Source organism: Leptodactylus fuscus, chromosome 1, assembly GCF_031893055.1.
Source record: "Leptodactylus fuscus isolate aLepFus1 chromosome 1, aLepFus1.hap2, whole genome shotgun sequence".
NCBI classification, from domain to species: Eukaryota; Metazoa; Chordata; class Amphibia; order Anura; family Leptodactylidae; genus Leptodactylus; species Leptodactylus fuscus.
The window spans coordinates 142,288,924-142,309,349 of NC_134265.1; the positions used below are offsets into that span (position 1 = coordinate 142,288,924).

The 20,426-nt window shown below is 38.7% G+C and overlaps 1 protein-coding gene across 1 annotated transcript in view; it reads right to left on the minus strand.

Annotated features, from left to right (window-relative positions):
• The window catches only part of AOPEP (aminopeptidase O (putative)), a 321,287-nt gene that overhangs the window by 128,127 nt on the left and 172,734 nt on the right, over positions 1-20,426 (minus strand). Inside the window, exons 10-11 of the mRNA XM_075277719.1 lie at positions 15,240-15,283; positions 8,699-8,759 (exon numbers count right to left, since the gene is read on the minus strand). Of these exons, the coding sequence (XP_075133820.1) occupies positions 8,699-8,759; positions 15,240-15,283 (105 nt within the window). The remainder of the gene's footprint in view (positions 1-8,698; positions 8,760-15,239; positions 15,284-20,426) is intronic.

Consider the following 20,426-nt stretch of genomic DNA (forward strand, 5'->3'; position numbering starts at 1 on the left):
TTCATTAATACAAACAACTTTGCACAGAAAGGTAATAGTTTGCATTTGGTATACTTTAGAAAAATTCATGTTCACTATTTACAATGCACAGGATCTGTTTTATAGTGACAGTGCAATGTTATTACAGCCTGTACTAATATCACATCTGCTATAAAACAGATATTGTGTGATAGAAATAATGAAGGGGCCCCAATATAGTAAAATCTGCCACACGGTGGCACCCATGCTGTATAATCTGCTCCACAGTTGTCCCCACGCTGTACAATGCGCTCCACAAAGACACCCAGACAGTATTATATGCTCCACAGTGGGCCCCAACACAGTATATATGCTGCACAGTTGGCCCCCACACAGTATTATATTCTCCACTTTGAACCCCCACACAGTAGTATATGCTCCACAGTGGGCTCCCACACAGTATTATTATATGCTCCATTTTGGGCCCCCATACAATATTACATGCTCCACTGTGAGCCCCCACACAGTATTATACTTAGCTGTAGTCCCATTAAGAACAGCTAGGCTTCCTCCTTCTGCAGGCACTGGTGACTTACGTCTGGCACTTGCATAGGGGCAGAGGTCCCACGGCCCACAGTGACAGTTTTCAGCTGTATGTGCATTTGCACATACAGCTGAAAAAAAACAATTGCTCATTAATGGGGAATCTTGTATCGGATTCCCCGTTAGTGAGCAATCAGGGTGATGGCGCGAATGCCAACAGAGAGGGCTCCGAGTGCCCCCTCTAGCACAAGTGTCATAAGTTCACCAACATGGGTCTAGACCACTAAAGTCCATGGAAGCATTGTGTGACAATTAAGGGCATAGCTATAAGGGTGCAGACGTAGCATATAAATGTAGTGAATAGGCAGGCAATAATCAGATTTCCTTGAACTGTTCTTTTCTGATCATTGCCCCATATTATGGTCCATGTAAGGCCACGTGTAGAAAAACTCAGCCATAAAAAAAAATAAATAAAAAAAAATGACAACACCAAACACATAAGCATAATACCAATTTTTTTTGCATTTTTCAGTGTGTTTTGCATCTTGGCTTCTCCCCATATAGGAATATAAAGTTTCTGCAGCACATTTTTCAGCAATGTGGGGATAAGATTAAATAAAATCTCATCTCAGTCAATAGAAATAATGTGCTGACCTGCAAGAGTCACTGGCTCCATGTGAGAGTAAGTGTAAGCGAATCAGTGGATACATATTTAGCTAACCCCCTATACAAATAGTGATGTCACAGTATACAGATAATGCGTATAGTAATGTCATAGTGCAAAGAAAATCTCAGCGAAGTTACAGTACATGAATTATACTAGTAGAGATGTCATGGTATGGAGATAATGCATACAGTGATTTCATAGTGCAAAAATAATCCCAGTGAATTAGAGTACATGAATTATACTAATAGGGATGTCATGGTACAGAGGTAATGCATACAGTGATTTCATAGTGCAAAGATAATCTCAGTGATGTTATAGAACAGGAATTCTACTATTACACCATGTTCCAAATTCAAATTATTATCCAAATCAGAGTGTCATGGAGATTTAAATTTTTGTTTTCAATTAAACTCATGGATGGTTTTGTGTTTCAGGACTTTTTGAATCAAATTCAGCGTGATCATCATACTTTGAAGAGATTTGTGGCTGATTCAGAACAAAGATTGATTCCTGCTAGAGATAAGCAAGTAGTATTCGATCAAGTAGGTATTCGATCGAATACTACGGTATTCTAAATACTCGTACTCAATCGAATACTACTAGCTATTTGCAGTGAAGATTCGATTCAGAACCAGCGTTGATTGGCCGAATGCTATACAGTGTATAGCATTCGGGTAATCAATGCTGGCTCTGCAGGACGAGTAAAAGCAAAGTGGAAGGAGTAGGACACGACGCGGGGAGAATGATAGAACCGCAGGATAGTATTGCAGCATCCCTCCTGCAGAACCAGCGTTGATTGGCTTAATCCTATACAATGTATAGCATTCAGCCAAACAACGCTGGTTCTGCTGGAGGCTCATCTTTGAGGAGGCGGAGTCTAAGATCAGACTATTAGGAGCTATTATTCTGCTCCTCCGCCCCCCCCAAGAGCAGCATCGCTCCTGCCGCTGCTAGCTTCATGCAGGGCAGGAGCATAGCGATGTTGCAGGCATCTGTGCCGGCGTCTAACCGTCCCCGGCATCCGCCTCTCTATTACAGCAGATGCCCGGTCTGTATTGGCAGCCCCTTCCCCCCAAAGGGTAAACTACCCCCCCTCCAGGCTCGCTCCCATGCACTTAGCCCCTGCTCCCTCCCCCCTCAGAGCAGCAGATACATCACTTGACTTATGACCAGATAAGTGAAGGGATGTGTCAAAAAAAATGAATAAAGTAAGATAGTGGACAAACAAAGCAGTTTTGCTGACGCAATGTATTTAGGAAAAGTCTTACATTCACATTAACAAGCAGTATAGATAGGATCCTTGTGATGGGACAACCCCTTTAATTTTTGATTAAAAAAATTGTTAAAAAAATAGTTGTACTAGTTTATACTACATAATATGTATGTATTGAATATATAAAATCAATAAAAATGTGGAAACGAAAAAAAAAGTTGTTCACATCAATGTTACGACAAATTAGTAAAATGACAAAATAATAAAAATTTAAAGTGGAAAAAAAGATTTACTGTAGCTCTGAAAATATCAATTTCAGTGTGACACTGAAAATTTTACTTTAGCATAACCAATAATTTAACATATTTTCTGCGACCGAAGCTGCAGGTATTCTACTAGTCTAATATAAACGCAGATCAGATAATATGCATATGCTTGTAGAGAACTCGGTTATCTGTTTGTTTACATAGAGAGATAACAGATAAGGCTTCATCAGCAAACTGCAATTAGCTGAACTGATTGGGCAGAGCTGTAGATAACAGTGAGAACAGTGAGTGACTTGTTCTATAACACAGGTGCTGCATTATGGAAATGCTGCGTGAACAATGGGAGGAATAAGTTCACATTGTAGGAAAACAAAGCAGTATTTTTAAAGCAATATATTTAGGAAAAGTCTTCAATTTACATAAGCTACCAGTATACATAGGATCCTTGAGATGGGAATAACCCTTTAATACTGTCAGTACTGCCCCCTCGGGGACTCATCTCACCTCATGGCAGATGCGGCCCTCCACACAGAGGCTGTGCACCCTGTAGGGGTGCATATTTTTCCTCTTTCTGATAATGCATAAAATAACACAATGGCATTGGAATAATGCCACAGAAGAAGGAAAATGCATACAGGCAAGGGGTCTTCATAGCAAAATTTGGAATGGCTTCTTAATGACATTTCCATCACATATACTGTAGGTGTCACTAATTATTGATTATCTCTTTGTGTAGAGAGATACGGCCATGAATATGGGAACAAAGGTATGTCAACTTCTAATAATAATATAATATATACAGTCCTATGAAAAAGTTTGGGCACCCCTATTAATCTTAATCATTTTTAGTTCTAAATATTTTGGTGTTTGCAACAGCCATTTCAGTTTGATATATCTAATAACTGATGGACACAGTAATATTTCAGGATTGAAATGAGGTTTATTGTACTAACAGAAAATGCGCAATATGCATTAAACCAAAATTTGACCGGTGCAAAAGTAAGGGCACCCTTATCATTTTATTGATTTGAATACTCCTAACTACTTTTTACTGACTTACTGAAGCACAAAATTGGTTTTGTAACCTCAGTGAGCTTTGAACTTCATAGCCAGGTGTATCCAATCATGAGAAAAGGTATTTAAGGTGGCCAATTGCAAGTTGTTCTACTATTTGAATCTCCTCTGAAGAGTGGCATCATGGGCTACTCAAAACAACTCTCAAATGATCTGAAAACAAAGATTGTTCAACATAGTTGTTCAGCGGAAGGATACAAAAAGCTGTCTCAGAGATTTAACCTGTCAGTTTCCACTGTGAGGAACATAGTAAGGAAATGGAAGACCACAGGGACAGTTCTTGTTAAGCCCAGAAGTGGCAGGCCAAGAAAAATATCAGAAAGGCAGAGAAGAAGAATGGTGAGAACAGTCAAGGACAATCCACAGACCACCTCCAAAGAGCTGCAGCATCATCTTGCTGCAGATGGTGTCACTGTGCATCGGTCAACTATACAGCGCACTTTGCACAAATAGAAGCTGTATGGGAGAGTGATGAGAAAGAAGCCGTTTCTGCACGTACGCCACAAATAGAGTTGCCTGAGGTATGAAAAAGCACATTTGGACAAGGCAGCTTCATTTTGGAAACAAAAATTGAGTTGTTTGGTTATAAAAAAGGCGTTATGCATGGCCTCCAAAAAGAAACAGCATTCCAAGAAAAACACATGCTACCCACTGTAAAATTTGGTGGAGGTTCCATCATGCTTTGGGGCTGTGTGGCCAATGCCGGCATCAGGAATCTTGTTAAAGTTGAGGGTCGCATGGATTCCACTCAGTATCAGCAGATTCTTGAGAATAATGTTCAAGAATCAGTGACGAAGTTGAAGTTACGCCGGGAATGGATATTTCAGCAAGACAATGATCCAAAACACCGCTCCAAATCCTCAGGCATTCATGCAGAGGAACAATTACAATGTTCTGGAATGGCCATCCCAGTCCCCAGACCTGAATATCATTGAACATCTGTGGGATGATTTGAAGCGGGCTGTCCATGCTCGGCGACCATCTAACTTAACTGAACTTGAATTGTTTGTCCAAAATACCTTTATCCAGGATCCAGGAACTGATTAAAAGCTACAGGAAGCGACTAGAGGCTGTTATCTTTGCAAAAGGAGGATGTACTAAATATTAATGTCACTTTTCTGTTGAGGTGCCCATACTTTTGCACCGGTCAAATTTTGGTTTAATGCATATTGCGCATTTTCTGTTAGTACAATAAACCTCATTTCAATCCTGAAATATTACTGTGTCCATCAGTTATTAGATATATCAAACTGAAATGGCTGTTGCAAATACCAAAATATTTAGAACTAAAAATGATTAAGATTAATAGGGGTGCCCAAACTTTTTCATAGGACTGTATAATATAATAGTAATATAATTTTCTGTTTTCCACACTAGATGTATTCCTTTTTATACCTGACTCAGTCAATGTAAAAAACATCTATTACTGTACCTGTGTTGATCAAACAGGTTTAATATACTTCTGGGTATTAATTAGACACGGTTGTTTCAACAAACTTTGCATAAATTAATAGCTTTAAAAGAAACTTTGTAATGTATCTTATTAGAGAAAAAAAACCTATTTCTACTCTTATGAAGCTGCTTTCTTGCTTTAGTCTCCAAGCTAAAAAACAACTTTTACTGTGAAAATCACTGTTCTATCCATCTGTAGATGGATTGCAGGTAACATGATTTGGATAAATCATGTCTATAAAAGTCTATGGAGCGGGGAGGGGAGGGGTGCAGGAAATAAAGAGAAGAAATACAGGCTTAGTCTGATGCTAGTCCTTTCTAACACAACCAATTCACATCAATGTAGGTCAGTACTTCTCTGTATATGTCCTGAATGGCCCTTGAGCTGTTTATGGTTAAGAGAGAATCACTTACACAGAAAATTCTTCCTGTACTTTTTGCAGTGTATAACAACTAGTCACAAGTTCAGAGAGGAAAGAAAACAACCAGTGCAAAATGCATAGGCAGAATAATGCAAAATATAGATCATAAAATAGTCAGAAATACTCATATTCCGCATATTCACACATATGGTATGCTATCCAGAAAAGCCAAATAGAGATGGTAGTGGTCTGAGTGACAAGAGCAGTGGTCCCAGGGCTGAAGGTCCACCACCAGTACACCAATTGCCTGAAAGTTGTTTTTCTCCAAATCTACAAAATATATAATAAAGCTATACTATAGCGACAGCTGAATATGCTTGGGGGAGATGGTATACTCCCTTTAGGTATATATCCTAACCCCTGGTTCACATTAGAGTTTGGATTCCATCTGGGGAGTCCGCATGAGGATCCCCCCGAACGGAATACCAACGCAACTGCAAGCGCTGTGCAGTTAAAGAACACTGACCCCATAGACTATAATGGGGTCTGTGTGCTTACCGCGCACTATCCACACAAATGATACGTGTGGGCAGTGCACGGCAAGCACATGGACCCCATTATAGTCTATGGAGTCTGTGTGCTTTAATTGCACAGCGCTTGCAGTTACGATTGTATTCCATCCGGGGGGTCTCCATGCGGACACTAACCGGACGGAATACATATGCAAATGTGAACTGACCCTAACATGGGTTCCCTAGTTAACTGTACAGAAATCTAGAGGTACAAAGTTCCTGATGCCATATACACACTGATAGGCTGCCATGAAACACTTTCTGTACGTGAAGTAGCATTAACTGCTGTATATGCTGGAGTGGGCAAAACCAAGGCCATATTTGGAAAGCATCAAATCAATGTGTATAAAATACCCAGCCTCTCATCACATTGCAGAAGTTTCCAGCCTAATATATGTAGGTGGGAGAGTGGGAGCTTGGGAATGTGAACTTGATCCAACACTGATCAGTGAGGCAGCAAACCCTCATTGTTCTTTAGATACCACACATAACTCAGCTCAAGTAGGGATAAGCACTGTCTTTTACATATAACACAGCTTTTGTATTCTGCAGCCCTGCAACTCACTAAAAACATGAAGGATTTACAAACAATACATCACAGGCATTTGAAAAGGCAAATGTTCCCATCAGTCACACCTGCCTGAAAATAAGCCTAAGAATAAGTGTGTATCTCAATTCTAAGTGATACATTGCAGCATGAGATACTAGGTAACTATGGTGAAAACACTATTGTGTATCACAGTTTATCATGTCATGCAATAGTGGAAGGAATAATCTGAAAAGTTGATCTTTACAGTACTTTATGTAGATAGTACTAAGTCTAATGACAAGATGGTTTGCCATCCTTGATGGAACAATGATTTTTGCATTATATCAACAAATTAAAAAGTAAAATGCCAGGACATCTACCTGTGAACTGAATCTCAAGAGAATGTGGGTCATGGAAGCAAGATGACTCCAAGCATACAAGTCACTCTACCAAAGAATGGTTAAAGAAGAATGAATTTGAAATTTTGGAACTTTGAAACTACTCCCTCCTAGAAATTTTGCGTGAGGACCTGTAGCAAGTAATAGAGTTGAAGCTGTATTTTGTGAATGGGCTAATATTCCACCAAGCTCATGTACAGGATAATCAACAATTACTATAAATATATGCAGCTATCGCAGCAAATCAGAGTTATACCAGATACTGAAAGAAAAGGTTCCCATAATTTTGCCATTCACAGACATGATATATTGGATCATTATTTCTTATAAACAAATGACCAAGTAAAATATTTTTGACATATTTCTTTGATTTGGTTCTTTACTTTCCGCTTTACATGTATGTCAAATGTCAGATCGAGTTAAATTATCCAGTAAACAATGAATAATAGATTATGGCAGACTTTGGGAAAATATCTGCAAAATGATTTTTGTACAATACCTCTAAAACTTTTACTATGATACATAAACTGCATACATAAAGTAAAAAAGAAAATGCATATGAAGAGTCAGATGGAAGAACGATCAAGGTCCCAAAATTTTTTTTTTTAAGTAAAGTCAGTTAACCCTTCTCGGCTGAGAAACTAACTTAAAAGTAAGGAAACTTTTCCATGACTATACAGGAGACTGGCTACCAGTCTCCCACCTTGGCAATAACAACGGATGGCACAGTACCTGCTTTGGAGGTCCGTTCTGGACAGGTCAGCTCTGTCAGTGTGGTGCCACACTTCTAGTCCTCACACACAGACTATTATCAGGCCTTGATTACCCAGCTGACCTCCCTGGTGTGGGTCTTTACCATACACCCTTTAGGAGCCTGGCTGGGATATATCTGTCTTCCCAGACCACACCCTTCACTCTCTCACAATATGAAGAGTCAGATGGAAGAACAGTCAAGGTTCAAAAACATAAATTTTAAGTAAAGTCAGTTTTAATACTTGGAAACTTATAACTCTACTTCTTATCAAAATTTATTGTTGAAACTTTTATATATTGTCACAAAACATACAAAAATGATGTTTTTAAAGTTTCTAGGCTTCATCCTCAAAACTGCTGTTCTTAACCTTGTCACCAGAGGGAAGTTTGCTGAAGAAGTCCTGCGCAGCCTGACCACAGAATTTCTTCAAATCTTGCAAATCAGTATATTTGGCTTTGCTAATGGGCAAAAAGGAATTGTATTTCGCCCCAAGCTTGTGCCTGTGCATGCAGCTGACTTTTTTCCTCTTGTAGTTTTCTTAAGGCTCTCCTGCTCTTTTTTTTTTTGCCAGAACAGGACTTGTTGTCCAAGGACCATTGTAGGAAGTGCGGTACTTCATTAGTCCTTCATTCTGTGTCGCAGGACTCTGATCGCTTTTCCATCTTACGCTATATTTGCAAGCCTAATATAAACATGGATTTTGATTGCTTTTCCAACTTTTAACTGGCAGCCTATAAGTTCAACCACCATACACTACAGGGCACCATCATCTCAATTTGACAAATGTTAGGACCTTAATCGTTCTTCCATCTGACTCTTCATATATATGTATAGTTTACATATTTACAGTTTTCTGATTCATCCCCTGTTACTGTTAAAGATGATAAAATTGAAAATATTTAATATTCACCTGTGGCATCCCTGGAGGGTTGAGCCAGATTTGGTAGATGACCTCAACAGACAAGACATTTCTATAAGAGCAGAGGAGAAAAAAAAAACAACTCAGCATTTTGCACTTAGAATCATGACACATGAGCAGCTACAGCTAGTTGTGAAAGGGATCCTATCATTCAGACATGATTTTTTCTAAGTACCACGTCGGAATAGCCTTAAGAAAGGCTATTCGTCTCCTACCTTTCGTCGTCTTCTCCCCGCCGTTCGCCTACAATCTCGGTTCTTGTCAGTATGCTAATGAGCTCTCTCACAGCACTGGGGGCGGACCCAGCGCTCAGACAGCACTGGGGGCATCCCCAATGCCACGAGAGAACTCTCTCCAGCGCCGCCTCCTCTTCTTCAGCAGCGTCATCTCCAGCCTCTTCTTACGGCAGTGGCTTGTAACTTCTAAGGCTTTGGGAAGTGCAGCTTACAATACTGTGCAAGCGGCCATTTTCTCGTGGCCTGTGGGTATGTGCAGTCTGCTCTGCCCAAGGCCCGAGGCCTTAGAAGTTATAAGCCACCGCCGGAAGAAGAGGCTGAAGGTGGTGGGTTGGAACTAACGCTCAACCTGACATCAACCTGACGCTCAATTACTCCTTCTCTGAAATAAATTTCCTAGACACAGTCATCAAGTTACAGGACAACAAAATTGAGACATCACTGTATCGGAAACCAATTAACCGCCCTACCTACCTAAGATGGGATAGCTTTCATCCGAAACACATAAAGAACTCCATTGTCTACAGCCAGGCCATCAGATACCATCACATATGCTCAAACCCTGCAGATAGAGACAAACATCTTGGAGGCCTCAAAAACACATTCTTGAGGCAGGGTTACCATCAAAGAACAATTGATAAACAAATCACCAGGGCCACGAGAATACCAAGATCGGCTTTATTAAAATACAATACCAAACAGGAAAACAACTGGGTGCCCCTGGTCATCACATAACCCCCACCTGTAGACGCTGGAATCACACGCAAATTACATCCACTACTGCAAAAAGACAACCGACTAAAATCCATATTTCCAGACCCCCCTCTCCTGTGCTATAGACAGCCACCAAACCTCAGGAATATGGTTACTAGCAGCTCACTGTCACCTCCAACTAACACAGGAACATTTCCATGCGGACAGAAAAGATGCAAAACCTGCCCTCACATACTGACCACTGACAGGACAGAGATACCAAACTTTAACGGGGAATAGAAAATCCCAGGTACATTCACCTGTAACACACCTAATGTAGTGTATTTAATAATATGTGCCAAATGTTCCATTGAAAATCTGTATGTTGGAGAGACCGGTCAGAAGCTCATAATGAGAATGAACGCACATCGCCATATGATTAGAGAACAAAGACTGGACCTTCCTGTGTCAAAACATTTGTGCAATGAAGATCATATCACCAATGACATGAAAATTTTGATTTTAAGAGGGAATTTTAAATCAAGGAAACAGAGACAGATTTATGAGTACAAGAGCATGACCCTATTTAACACTCTGGAGAATGGAATGAATCTTTCACATGGGTTCATGTCATCTTACAGAAATCACTGAACTTAGACAGTCATAAAGATAAGAACCTGGGAACTGTGGAATTGTTTACGTGTATATACAAATAAGCCTCTTTTGCAACATGTAGGTTTTTGCTGTCCGCTTGAAAAGTCGGACATCTTTGGGAACGGACAGTTAAGGACACCCATGGACAGTAAAAGAACGCACCCGATGTCCATTTAAATCAATGCAAAATGTCACGGACACAGCTAGTGTCCGCTGCTAATGTCCACACAAGATTTTGAACGGACATTAGCAGCAGACACTAGCTGTCGGACACGATGGTAGTGTGAACGTTCCTTTACAAACGTAATTTTGCCTATCATTTGCATTGTGCTCAAAGTAATACTTTATTATAACTGTTAGAACTGGGGTTTCAACACTCATCCGAGACATCTTAGGAAGTCTTTGAGTTACGCCGTAAACAACATGCATTTACTATCACAATATGATCAAAAAACAAGTTAAATGTTTTGGGTTTTTTTCCACTAAATCAGGAACATTCTCTCTGTTTCAGGAAATGATCATTCATTCAATGTCTGAATATTATGGAAATAGAATTTCCACAAAGAGCTAGCAGTGAAATTTAAACCACAAATTCCTAAAGCTGGCAACAGACTACACATAGCTTGGCAACATAATATCGGAAAATGGCTCTAGCCAATCATGGGTCTTGGTAAGTGGTTACAGAGCATAGAGTGTAAATATAATAGTATTAAAGCCGAGGCTGACAAAATGAGAACCAGGAGTTCAGTGTATAAAAGGATAAAGTATTCTATTTTAGCAGATGACACAGTTTACTACTAATTGTTAGATCACATTTCAAAAATGAAACTATGGCCTTTTATTTCTAAATACATGTTTTTGCTACTATAAATGACACTAATAATTATAGTCATAGATTCATTGAAGAGTAATGTATTACTTTTAATAAATATTCCAGTGGTGGCTAATATGACTCTACAGTATTCAATATATCCTATGTAATGTGTACATTAAACCTTTTGTCTTTTTTTTTTCTTTAATAGAGAACATGGTATGCTGATTAAAAGACTATGCAGAATTAGTAGGAATCCACAAATAAGTATTACACATACATATATGAACTACTGTAGTTTACTCAGGTGCCAACTTATGATATACCACTTCTATGAGTTATCGTTGCAGGCCTAAATTTCCTTGGCAACTGTACTACTTGACTTCTGGTAACACACAGACTGTGTTGTTATTGTTTCTAATTGTAGCCCTAACACTTGGCTTGACTCTTAAAATGTTTGCCTGTATCCTGTTACGGCCTCTGACCTTTCTCCCAATATAGTTTATTTCCCCTTTTCACCTAACCTCCAGTGTGATTGACCTTGTCAACAATTTTAAAGTGGTACAAGAATAAAGAACAGGCTGAGCACTAACTCTCAAATCACATTAACATGAGAATTTGGTACAATAAAGCAGACTTTAAGGATAGGTGCCCTCCTAAAACTCAATACAAAATTAAAAACAAAATAATTCTTTCAAAAACCCAACATTAAAAAGGATAGTAAGGAAACATTTGAAAGAAAAAAGTACAATTACACCTATTTCAGATTTATCAGAGATCAATATGATTAAAGGGGCTCTATCAGCAAAATCCTGCAGATAGAGCCCCACATATGCGTGCATAGCCTTTAAAAAGGCTATTCAGGCACTGTAAATGTTAAATTAAACTACCCCCCCCCCCCGTTTTAAAATAATAACTTAAAAAAGAATGTGCTCTACTTACGGAACGTGCATCCTGGGCGGGCATTCAGGGTGTGTCTTCATCTTCTTCCCCGCCTCTTCTTCCTCTGACGTCTTCGGGTCCCGTCCTCCTCCGGCGTTTGCTCGCGGACACTGATAAAAAAAAATAGCCCGGGCGCATGCACAGTAGCTGTAGTAGAGGCCGCGCGCTACTGCGCATGCGCCCGGGCTATTTTTTTTTTATCAGTGTCCGCGAGCAAGCGCCGGAGGAGGACGGGACCCGAAGACGCATTAATGCAATAAATAAATGTTTCTGCTACAAATATTTATGTCTGAATAAAATTTAAAATAAAATTAGAAAACCTAAAAGAACTGTCCCACAAACTTTTAGTAGTCTCATAGAAGTGCCCTTGGTAGCAGTAGACAAGTTTGACCACTGCTCCATTCAAATGGGAGGACACAAGACCCCTATTCTCGTGAATGATTGGTGTCCTAGTGGTGGGATTCCCGGTGGTCAGATACTTATTCCCTATCCTGTAGCTAGGGTGTTGTATAGCCAACGGGCCAGAAATGCAGCGTGGACACTGCAGCGCTTTGAAGAAAGAGGTCACAGAGTTTTCCTCTGCGGACTTTCTCTTACCATTATATCTACGGGAAAGCCACTGGCGTTTCTGTAGCTATAATTGACATGCTGCGATTTTCAAAATTGCAACGGTTTCGGAAATTGCAGCGTGTTTGTCCTGTGATTTTTTCTGCAAAGTTAGGATAGGATTCGCATGAATCCCATCTACTTTGCAGTACTGTAAAATGCTGCGATTTTTCCTGCAGAGTTTCCGCTGCGAGCAAATCACGGCGTTTCCGGCCCATGGGACCCTGGCCATAAAGAGTATAATACCAACATAATAGGTAGGCATACAGATACATAATTTAGATCTTAAGGTTAAAATTAACTTGTCACACAATTAGTGATAACAAAATTTGTTAAAACTTAGAAACTAATTTTCTACAAACAAAAAATCTTTATGTGTTTGGGTCCATTTAGATGAGCCAATGACCAGCTGAATTAGCATTCACAAGAAATCATTGTCAGCCAACCCTCCCGTGATTGAACAAGTGCAGATGTGTATTAGTACGATTGTTCATTATGACCAATTTTTTGTGCAACTATTACAGGTAATTGCCTTGTCTAAAGACATCTGAACAAGCACCTTAAAGGTTAAATAGGGCAATACTAACTATGGTTAATTCCAGTTAAAAACAGGGATACCTGTTTGACTAAAAATTTTATTTTTAGTTTTGGTTGGAATTGCTGCAGCCCAACAAGTGCTACCAAAATCTGTCAGCACAGTGACTAAATTGGCTCTTTGAAGAACATATTTCATGTATTCAATCCCACTGGAAATTAAGAGAACTTTTATTTTCAGCTGCAGTCATAAAATTAACAACTCATGTCAACTGTTTCTCTTGCCGCATCCGGTCATGAAAGAGCAAGACAGTGGTGCACATCTGTAAGACATCATCTTCCTGAGAGAAAGCAAAGAGCAATGCCAAGCAAAAACCCACTCAAAATTGCTTTTAGACATTTTGAGAAATGGAAATTAACTTTTTATTTGGATTTTTATCAAGCTAACATTATTAAACACTGATTTTCTAAGATGATTTTTTTTGTAATGAGACTTTTAAGATATGTGAATTTCTTAATGCAAACATTTAAAGTTGCTAGAAAGGTTTCTTTAGGCCTCATATGGAAATATGTATACTGTGTAGTATTTAGCTTGCACATCTGTTCCTGAAAAGTACTTGGCCATAACTGTAAGACTATCCTTGGCTTTGAAGGTTAGTGTTTGAAACCATAGCAAGTATAAACAGACAGCATTTTATAGTGAAGCTTAACTCAATGAAAGATGCAAAAATTGCAAATGTGGACATGTCCTTTTCAATTCTCTTTTATAGTGAGCCTTTTGGCGTCTGCCCAATAGTGTGTGGTGTTTAGTTGACTTATTTTACAACACCCCTGTATGTTTATTTCTGTCAGTCTAACATTTATCCAAAACTGCTCAAAGTTTTGCATTTACTACTCTGAAAATACAATGGTCATATCATTTTAGATGAGATAAAAAAAATAACGTTGTTAACATTCAGATGACACATACTAGATACAAATTCATCTTAGTGTCGGAAATCCGTTCGGGGAGTCCGCATTGGGACCCTTCCAAAGGGAATGCCAAATGCATTGGCAAACGGTGTGCATTGAAAGTACACGGACCCCATAGACTATAATGGGGTCCGTGTGCTTGCCGCAAGAATTCGGCATGAGTCATGCAGACAGTGCGTTTGGCATTTCTTTCGGGGGTCTCCATGTGGACACTCCCGAACAGATTACCAAACGTAGATGTGACAAAGGGGTAAGAGTACATAGACATGCCCTCCTCCATAACTAGTGTGCTCAGGTGTTTGTGTCACACCCATTGGTAACAGGTGTATACAACTTGTAACCTAGATAGATAAACATCTGTAGTAGTAGTAGTACAGGTCATAATAAAGAGCTCAGTGATTATCATAGGACACCACCTTTACCACATTTAATTTACTAAATCTGCCTTATCTGTAAGTGCTATTTTTGGAAGTACCCAGGAGTAACAACTGCTCAGTCATAAAGCAATAGACCTGACAAATCCGCAAAGTAGATCTTGACTGTAAAAAAAAAATTCCCTGTGGTCTGCTGTATTACTCACAATGTTCTAAACTGCTTCGGGAAGTAACATTAGCACAAGAACTGATGCTTGAAATGTAGCAAATATTTGATGGAAGAATTACTAAAAACATTAGAAATATTGCACCTGCTGGCATATTGTTAATGCCCTTTATGCTTGCCTGAAGGGGAAGTTTTACACTCATGACTGTGCATCCAACTTGCACAGAGTTCTGACCTCACCCCATTGAACACCTTTGGGATGAACTGGAATGCTGATCACGAGTCAGATCTTCTCATCCAACATCACAGTCTGAGCTTGCAAATGCTCTTTTGACTGAATGGGCACAAATTCCTTCAGACACACTCCAGAACCTTGTGGGAAACCTTCCCAGAAGACTGGAGTCTGTTAAAAGGAGGCCCAACAGCACATTAGCGCTCATGATTTTGGAAAGGGATGCCCAACAAGCTCATATGCTGTAGGTATGATTTTAGGCTATAATGTGTATCACATCACAATTGACTATACAGTAGTAGTATTACTTACTTCAAATGTTCAGGAACAGTTTCCAATAACATATGTAAAAAATCCTAAAAGACAAGAAATAAATATAATTGAGGACAGTTTCTATAAAACTTCTAGAATACAACTAACAACAGAAATACAGGCCTCATGCACTTACAGCTTCATACAAGTTTTGGTTTTATAGAACCTTAACAGCTATTGGAATCTTTGGGCGCATACTGATTTTCTGGTCTTGAAAACCATGAGGTATTGTTACTGAAAGGTCAGAACCTTTTCACATTTCAAAAGATTTTAGTTACAGTATAATGTGTTAGTAGTTAGAAATTCATGATACCATTTATTATCTAGAGCCTTAGTAGTGAAGTAGTTGCAAAGCATTAACCCTTTCCCACTTTGCGCCAAAAACCCCTTAGATTCCATGATCAATAGCGATCATGAGATCTGGGTGACAATGACAATCAATGGCATTCTGGCTGCCTTTCAATACAGCACATTTCCTATTGCAATGTATTGCAGTACATTGCACTGAGGATTTAGAGATCTTATCCCCTTGTGGAACAAGAAAATTAAAAAAAAAGTTTAAAAGTATAAAACAATGTATAACATTACGGGCACACCTGCATTTGGTGACCGTTCGAGGATTACGTCCCCTATTCTGCATAAAAAATATAATCTATGGGGTCCACGGATCCGAAGAATGGAAACTCCAGCACAGGTGTGAACCTAGCGTAAAAGATGATAATTAATCTGCGTGGTAATTGGATCCCCCTTTAGCCTTAGCACTGATAGGAGAATATCCACACCCCAGGGACAGGAAACAACAGGAATCCATGATTTTAGAAGGCCCTTCCTCTACTTGCCTTCAGTAATTTCAGAGGATCAGGTGACTTTAGAATGCAAACACACAACATCACAGTGAAAAACGGTGAAATAATAAACCAACAATGGGTGGACCCTGGTGCTGCTGAGAAGGTTGAAGGGAAATCCAATTACTGGTAAGATTAATTATCTTTCCCCCACACCTTCACAGTGGCATCAACAGGAGGAGTAACAGGAAAAAACTATTAGGGTTGGGCTGCAGCGGATAGCACCTTGTGGTGAAAGACAATTTATTGTTAGCAATGGAATCTAATTTATGGATGATCAGATATTCTCAAAGTTCAACTTTGGCAAAAGGAGGGAAGGGCAATTTCTTGAAGACAGTAGAATTTAGACACTACTTTAGATAGGATAATTGAACTGGTGTCTGTAGGAATTATGAGTTAATTGGGGTCTCCATAACACACCCTTCTGAAGGTTCCTTTTCACTTGCCACCAACATAGGGAGTTCTTTATTCTTAGGTATTACCATGAGCATATAAGTCCACACTATGCAAAAGTAGTAAAGTAGTGTTATCTATCCTGTATGGTGAATGCCATAAAAAAACAGTAAAAACAGTAACACATAATAAAACAAAGGTTAATATGGTATTGTACAAATATGGTATTGCTATATTCGTTCTGATACACTGGACAAAGGGTGCAGAGTGAACACTGTAATAACAAAATGCAAAAAATAATGAGTGGATTGTAGTTTTTCACATGGACCCCTAAATAACCTAATCAAAACATTATTTGTACCCCGAAATGGTGCCAAATTAAAGTAAAACTCATCATAAGTCCTTACATAGCTATGTTGAAAGAAAAATAAAGTTATGAATTTTGGTAGATATAAAAGTTGCCGAGCATTAACATCAAAACTACCCTGCATCATTAAAGGATTAAAGGGGCTTTCCAGGACCATGATATTGATTATTTATCCTTAGGATAGGTCATCAATAGTAAATTAGTGGGAATCCAATACCTGGCACTCCAACGGCCAATGAGAATTCTCTCTCAGGCCAGAGGCACTATGTTCACTAGTCACATGGTCATGTAGCTACTATACTATGGTATTTTTATATGTAAGCAGTGCAACGGCTACAGCACCAAATGATGTGACCTCTTAAAAAAAAAAAAAAAAGATTATCAAGGGTGTGGGTGATGGATCCCCACTAATCTGATATTGATGTCCTAGGCTAAGGCTCAGTTCACACCTGCATTCAGGGATTCCATTCCCCTTTCCACATGAAAAATGTGGAGAGAAGAGCACTGCAAGCAGCACTTTTCTCTCCACATTTTTTTGTGCGGAAACCACACTGACCCCATTATAGTCCATGGGGTCCATGGGTTTCCTAAGGTAACTGCTTTTTTATGAGGATTAGGTTTCCATTCAGGGAGGTCCGCGTGGGAAACCTGAACGCAGATGTGAACCTAGCCCAAGTATAAGATATCAATATCATAGTCCAGGAAGACCCCTTTAATGATCCAATTGGCAGTAGCATCAGGTGCTTCCCTTTGCATGTAGACTTTTTTTTTTTTTACCAAATGTGATATGTAATGTGATGTGATGTATTATTATTCGATCAAATATCAGGCTATTCGACATATTTGATTTAGAACGAATACCAAGTGGTAAACGCAGTAAAAATTCGTAACTCCTCCCACCTTCCCTAGCACTTTTTTTTGCACCAATAACTGTGCAGGGGAGGTGGGACAGGAAAGAGGAAAACGTAGGCATAAAAAAAAAAATAGCAAAAAGTCATTGGCTGACGAAGTCACTGGGGAAAGTCACAATTGAAAGAAAGGGGTGAAAGAATGACTACTGGGGGTGGCAGGGCTGAATTGGCAGAGAGGGGCACAAAAAAAATCTCTGCTTGTGGCCTGAAGCAACAGAATGGGGCATAAACTTAAAATGCAGTTGCCCCAATTTATCTAGAACTCAAAAGAAAGCATAGACACACAGGTTCTATCATGAAGTTACAAGTAGAAGAGTGGCTCAGCAAGTAACAGTTGGGGTTCATTGTGTACACTCTATGCCACCAAAAAGGCTAACTGAGCCGATAAGGTTTTGTTTTGTTTATTTGTGCCTTTGCAAAGGCAATTAATGCACTACAAGTGAATAAAGCCTGAACTTGTGTGCAACCCAGTGTCTGTGTCCCTGTTTCCTGCACGGCTACCGAGCATCTACCTGAGCGATTCCCCACACTCTCTTAATATCCTCCTCACTGAACACCATGTGGGTGCAATACACTCATGCATATACTTCTTGGCAGTTTTTCAACTATTCCATCCTTTTGAGCTGTTTTTAGCTTTGACTTGCTTGGGATCAGGCTAATTTCGACTAAGTACTAGTTTTATAGCAATTCCATGATCATAAACAGTATCACAACTTCTGTCTCATTTGCATTGACAGATTGATGGCTGACAAAGCAATTTTCGGTGAAAGAAGTCTTGTATTTATATCCCAAGGAAACAAGACATAATCATAGCAAACAGTGGAGTTCCCCGAGACTAAAAGGAATAAAAACAAAGAATTTTGTAGGCCCAAAGATGCTTGTTTCTTTTGTTTTATTTCAAAAATTCCTCAGGGGTGGATATAATTTCATAGGTTTAGGTTTTTAAAATAATACACCAATACTCAATCAGAAAGGATTCCAACTATAACAGGTAAGCATTTTTTTTAATACTTTATAAGTCTTTTTTGTCAAGATTCTTGAGGGATGGCAATAGATTTGAAGTGGACTGCAGTTTTTCAGATTTCCATATGTAACTGTATCAAAGTTTGAGAATTTCCTGGCTTAACCTGTAATATATTTTAAAACTGCACATCTAAGCATTACCACATCTTTGACCATAGTGCGTCATATTCATGGAAAGAAAAATATTAGTACATATTTGAAGCTAAAGCAACCGTCAGTATATACTGTAATTGAAAAAATACTTCAAAGTTTTTTTTTCTTAGAAAGAAAACTTGCAGTTAATTTTTTTAGCACATCACAGGAAAAAATGATATGTATGTATAAATATATATATATATATACATACACACTGTATATATATATATATATATATATATATATATATATATATATATATACTGTGTATATATATGACTGTATTTATAGAGTGCAAATAATTTTAATATTGCATGTGGTGCTTAACCGTCTAATGGCTTGTAATAACACACGGAAATAAACTGCTTGCTGAAGTAGTCAACCAGGTTTTTACCATAATCTATTAAACCCAGGTTATAACAATTTGGGAGAAATATGTTTTTTCCTGATATATTACCCTGGTGTATTAAAAGTTATGTGTAGCCTTTTGTAAATGAAGCTTACAATATTATCTGATCTGGTCAACCTACATATTCAAAAGGAAAGCTGTCCTTTGAAGAAACTGGTTAATAGAGGGATTCCAAAGTTGTGGATTTCTTTATAAAGCTGCTGCCTAAATGTGTCTTACGTTTCAGATCAACCATGGCACCACCTCAAGCACCAAGTCTAATTGCTGTATTTGCCTCCTCTATTACTATGTCTAGCTACCCACCAGTCCATTATATTTTCTTAGCCTGAAAGGACAGATAAATCTTTAAAGGAGTTTTCCAATGCCGAATAGGATAGGTGAAAATTGTATGACTGTTGGGGGCATGACTGCTGGAATCCTCCACCATCACCAGAACAGAGATTTTAGGTCTGCTGTTCCAAAGGCATTTGAATGGTGCAATAGTTTTGTAGCACTATTCAAGGTCTATGGAAATGAGGAAGATAGCTAATGCCTATGACATTATATAGGGCAAATGTGACAGTAAACAGATTTACCATTCCAATATAGCTTGAGACACTTGTTAAGTTGAAGCATAGCCAATAGAAATAGTGACATTTTTGCATATGAAAAAATAGCAAACATACACCAGATGTGAAGTGAAATATAAAATGCCATTATCAATTGCTCAGAGGTATACACCTACAGTATTTCTCTTTTTGCATGTTAATTTATACATAAAATGAAGAATAACTAAATTAGATAGAAAGATAGCACAAGTGTCTTTCAGCAGCTCTTCCTTTACGTAACATGTAGAGGTTTGCCCAGGCAGCAGCAAACAGACTTCAGCAACATTTCTAATTTATTACATCATTTGTTGTTAAGGTTATAAAACTTGTTCAGTCTGAAAAAATCATGCAGTAGAAGCTCTAAATATAAGCTTGACAAATACCATCACCACCCAAACTATAGTTTTAGCAGAGAGGGTGTAGGCACAACAAAGCAAAAAGAACTAATACGTTAAAATAAGTGAAAAAGTGAAAAAAGAAAGTACTTAGCACTATGTTGTAAGACAACTAAACATAG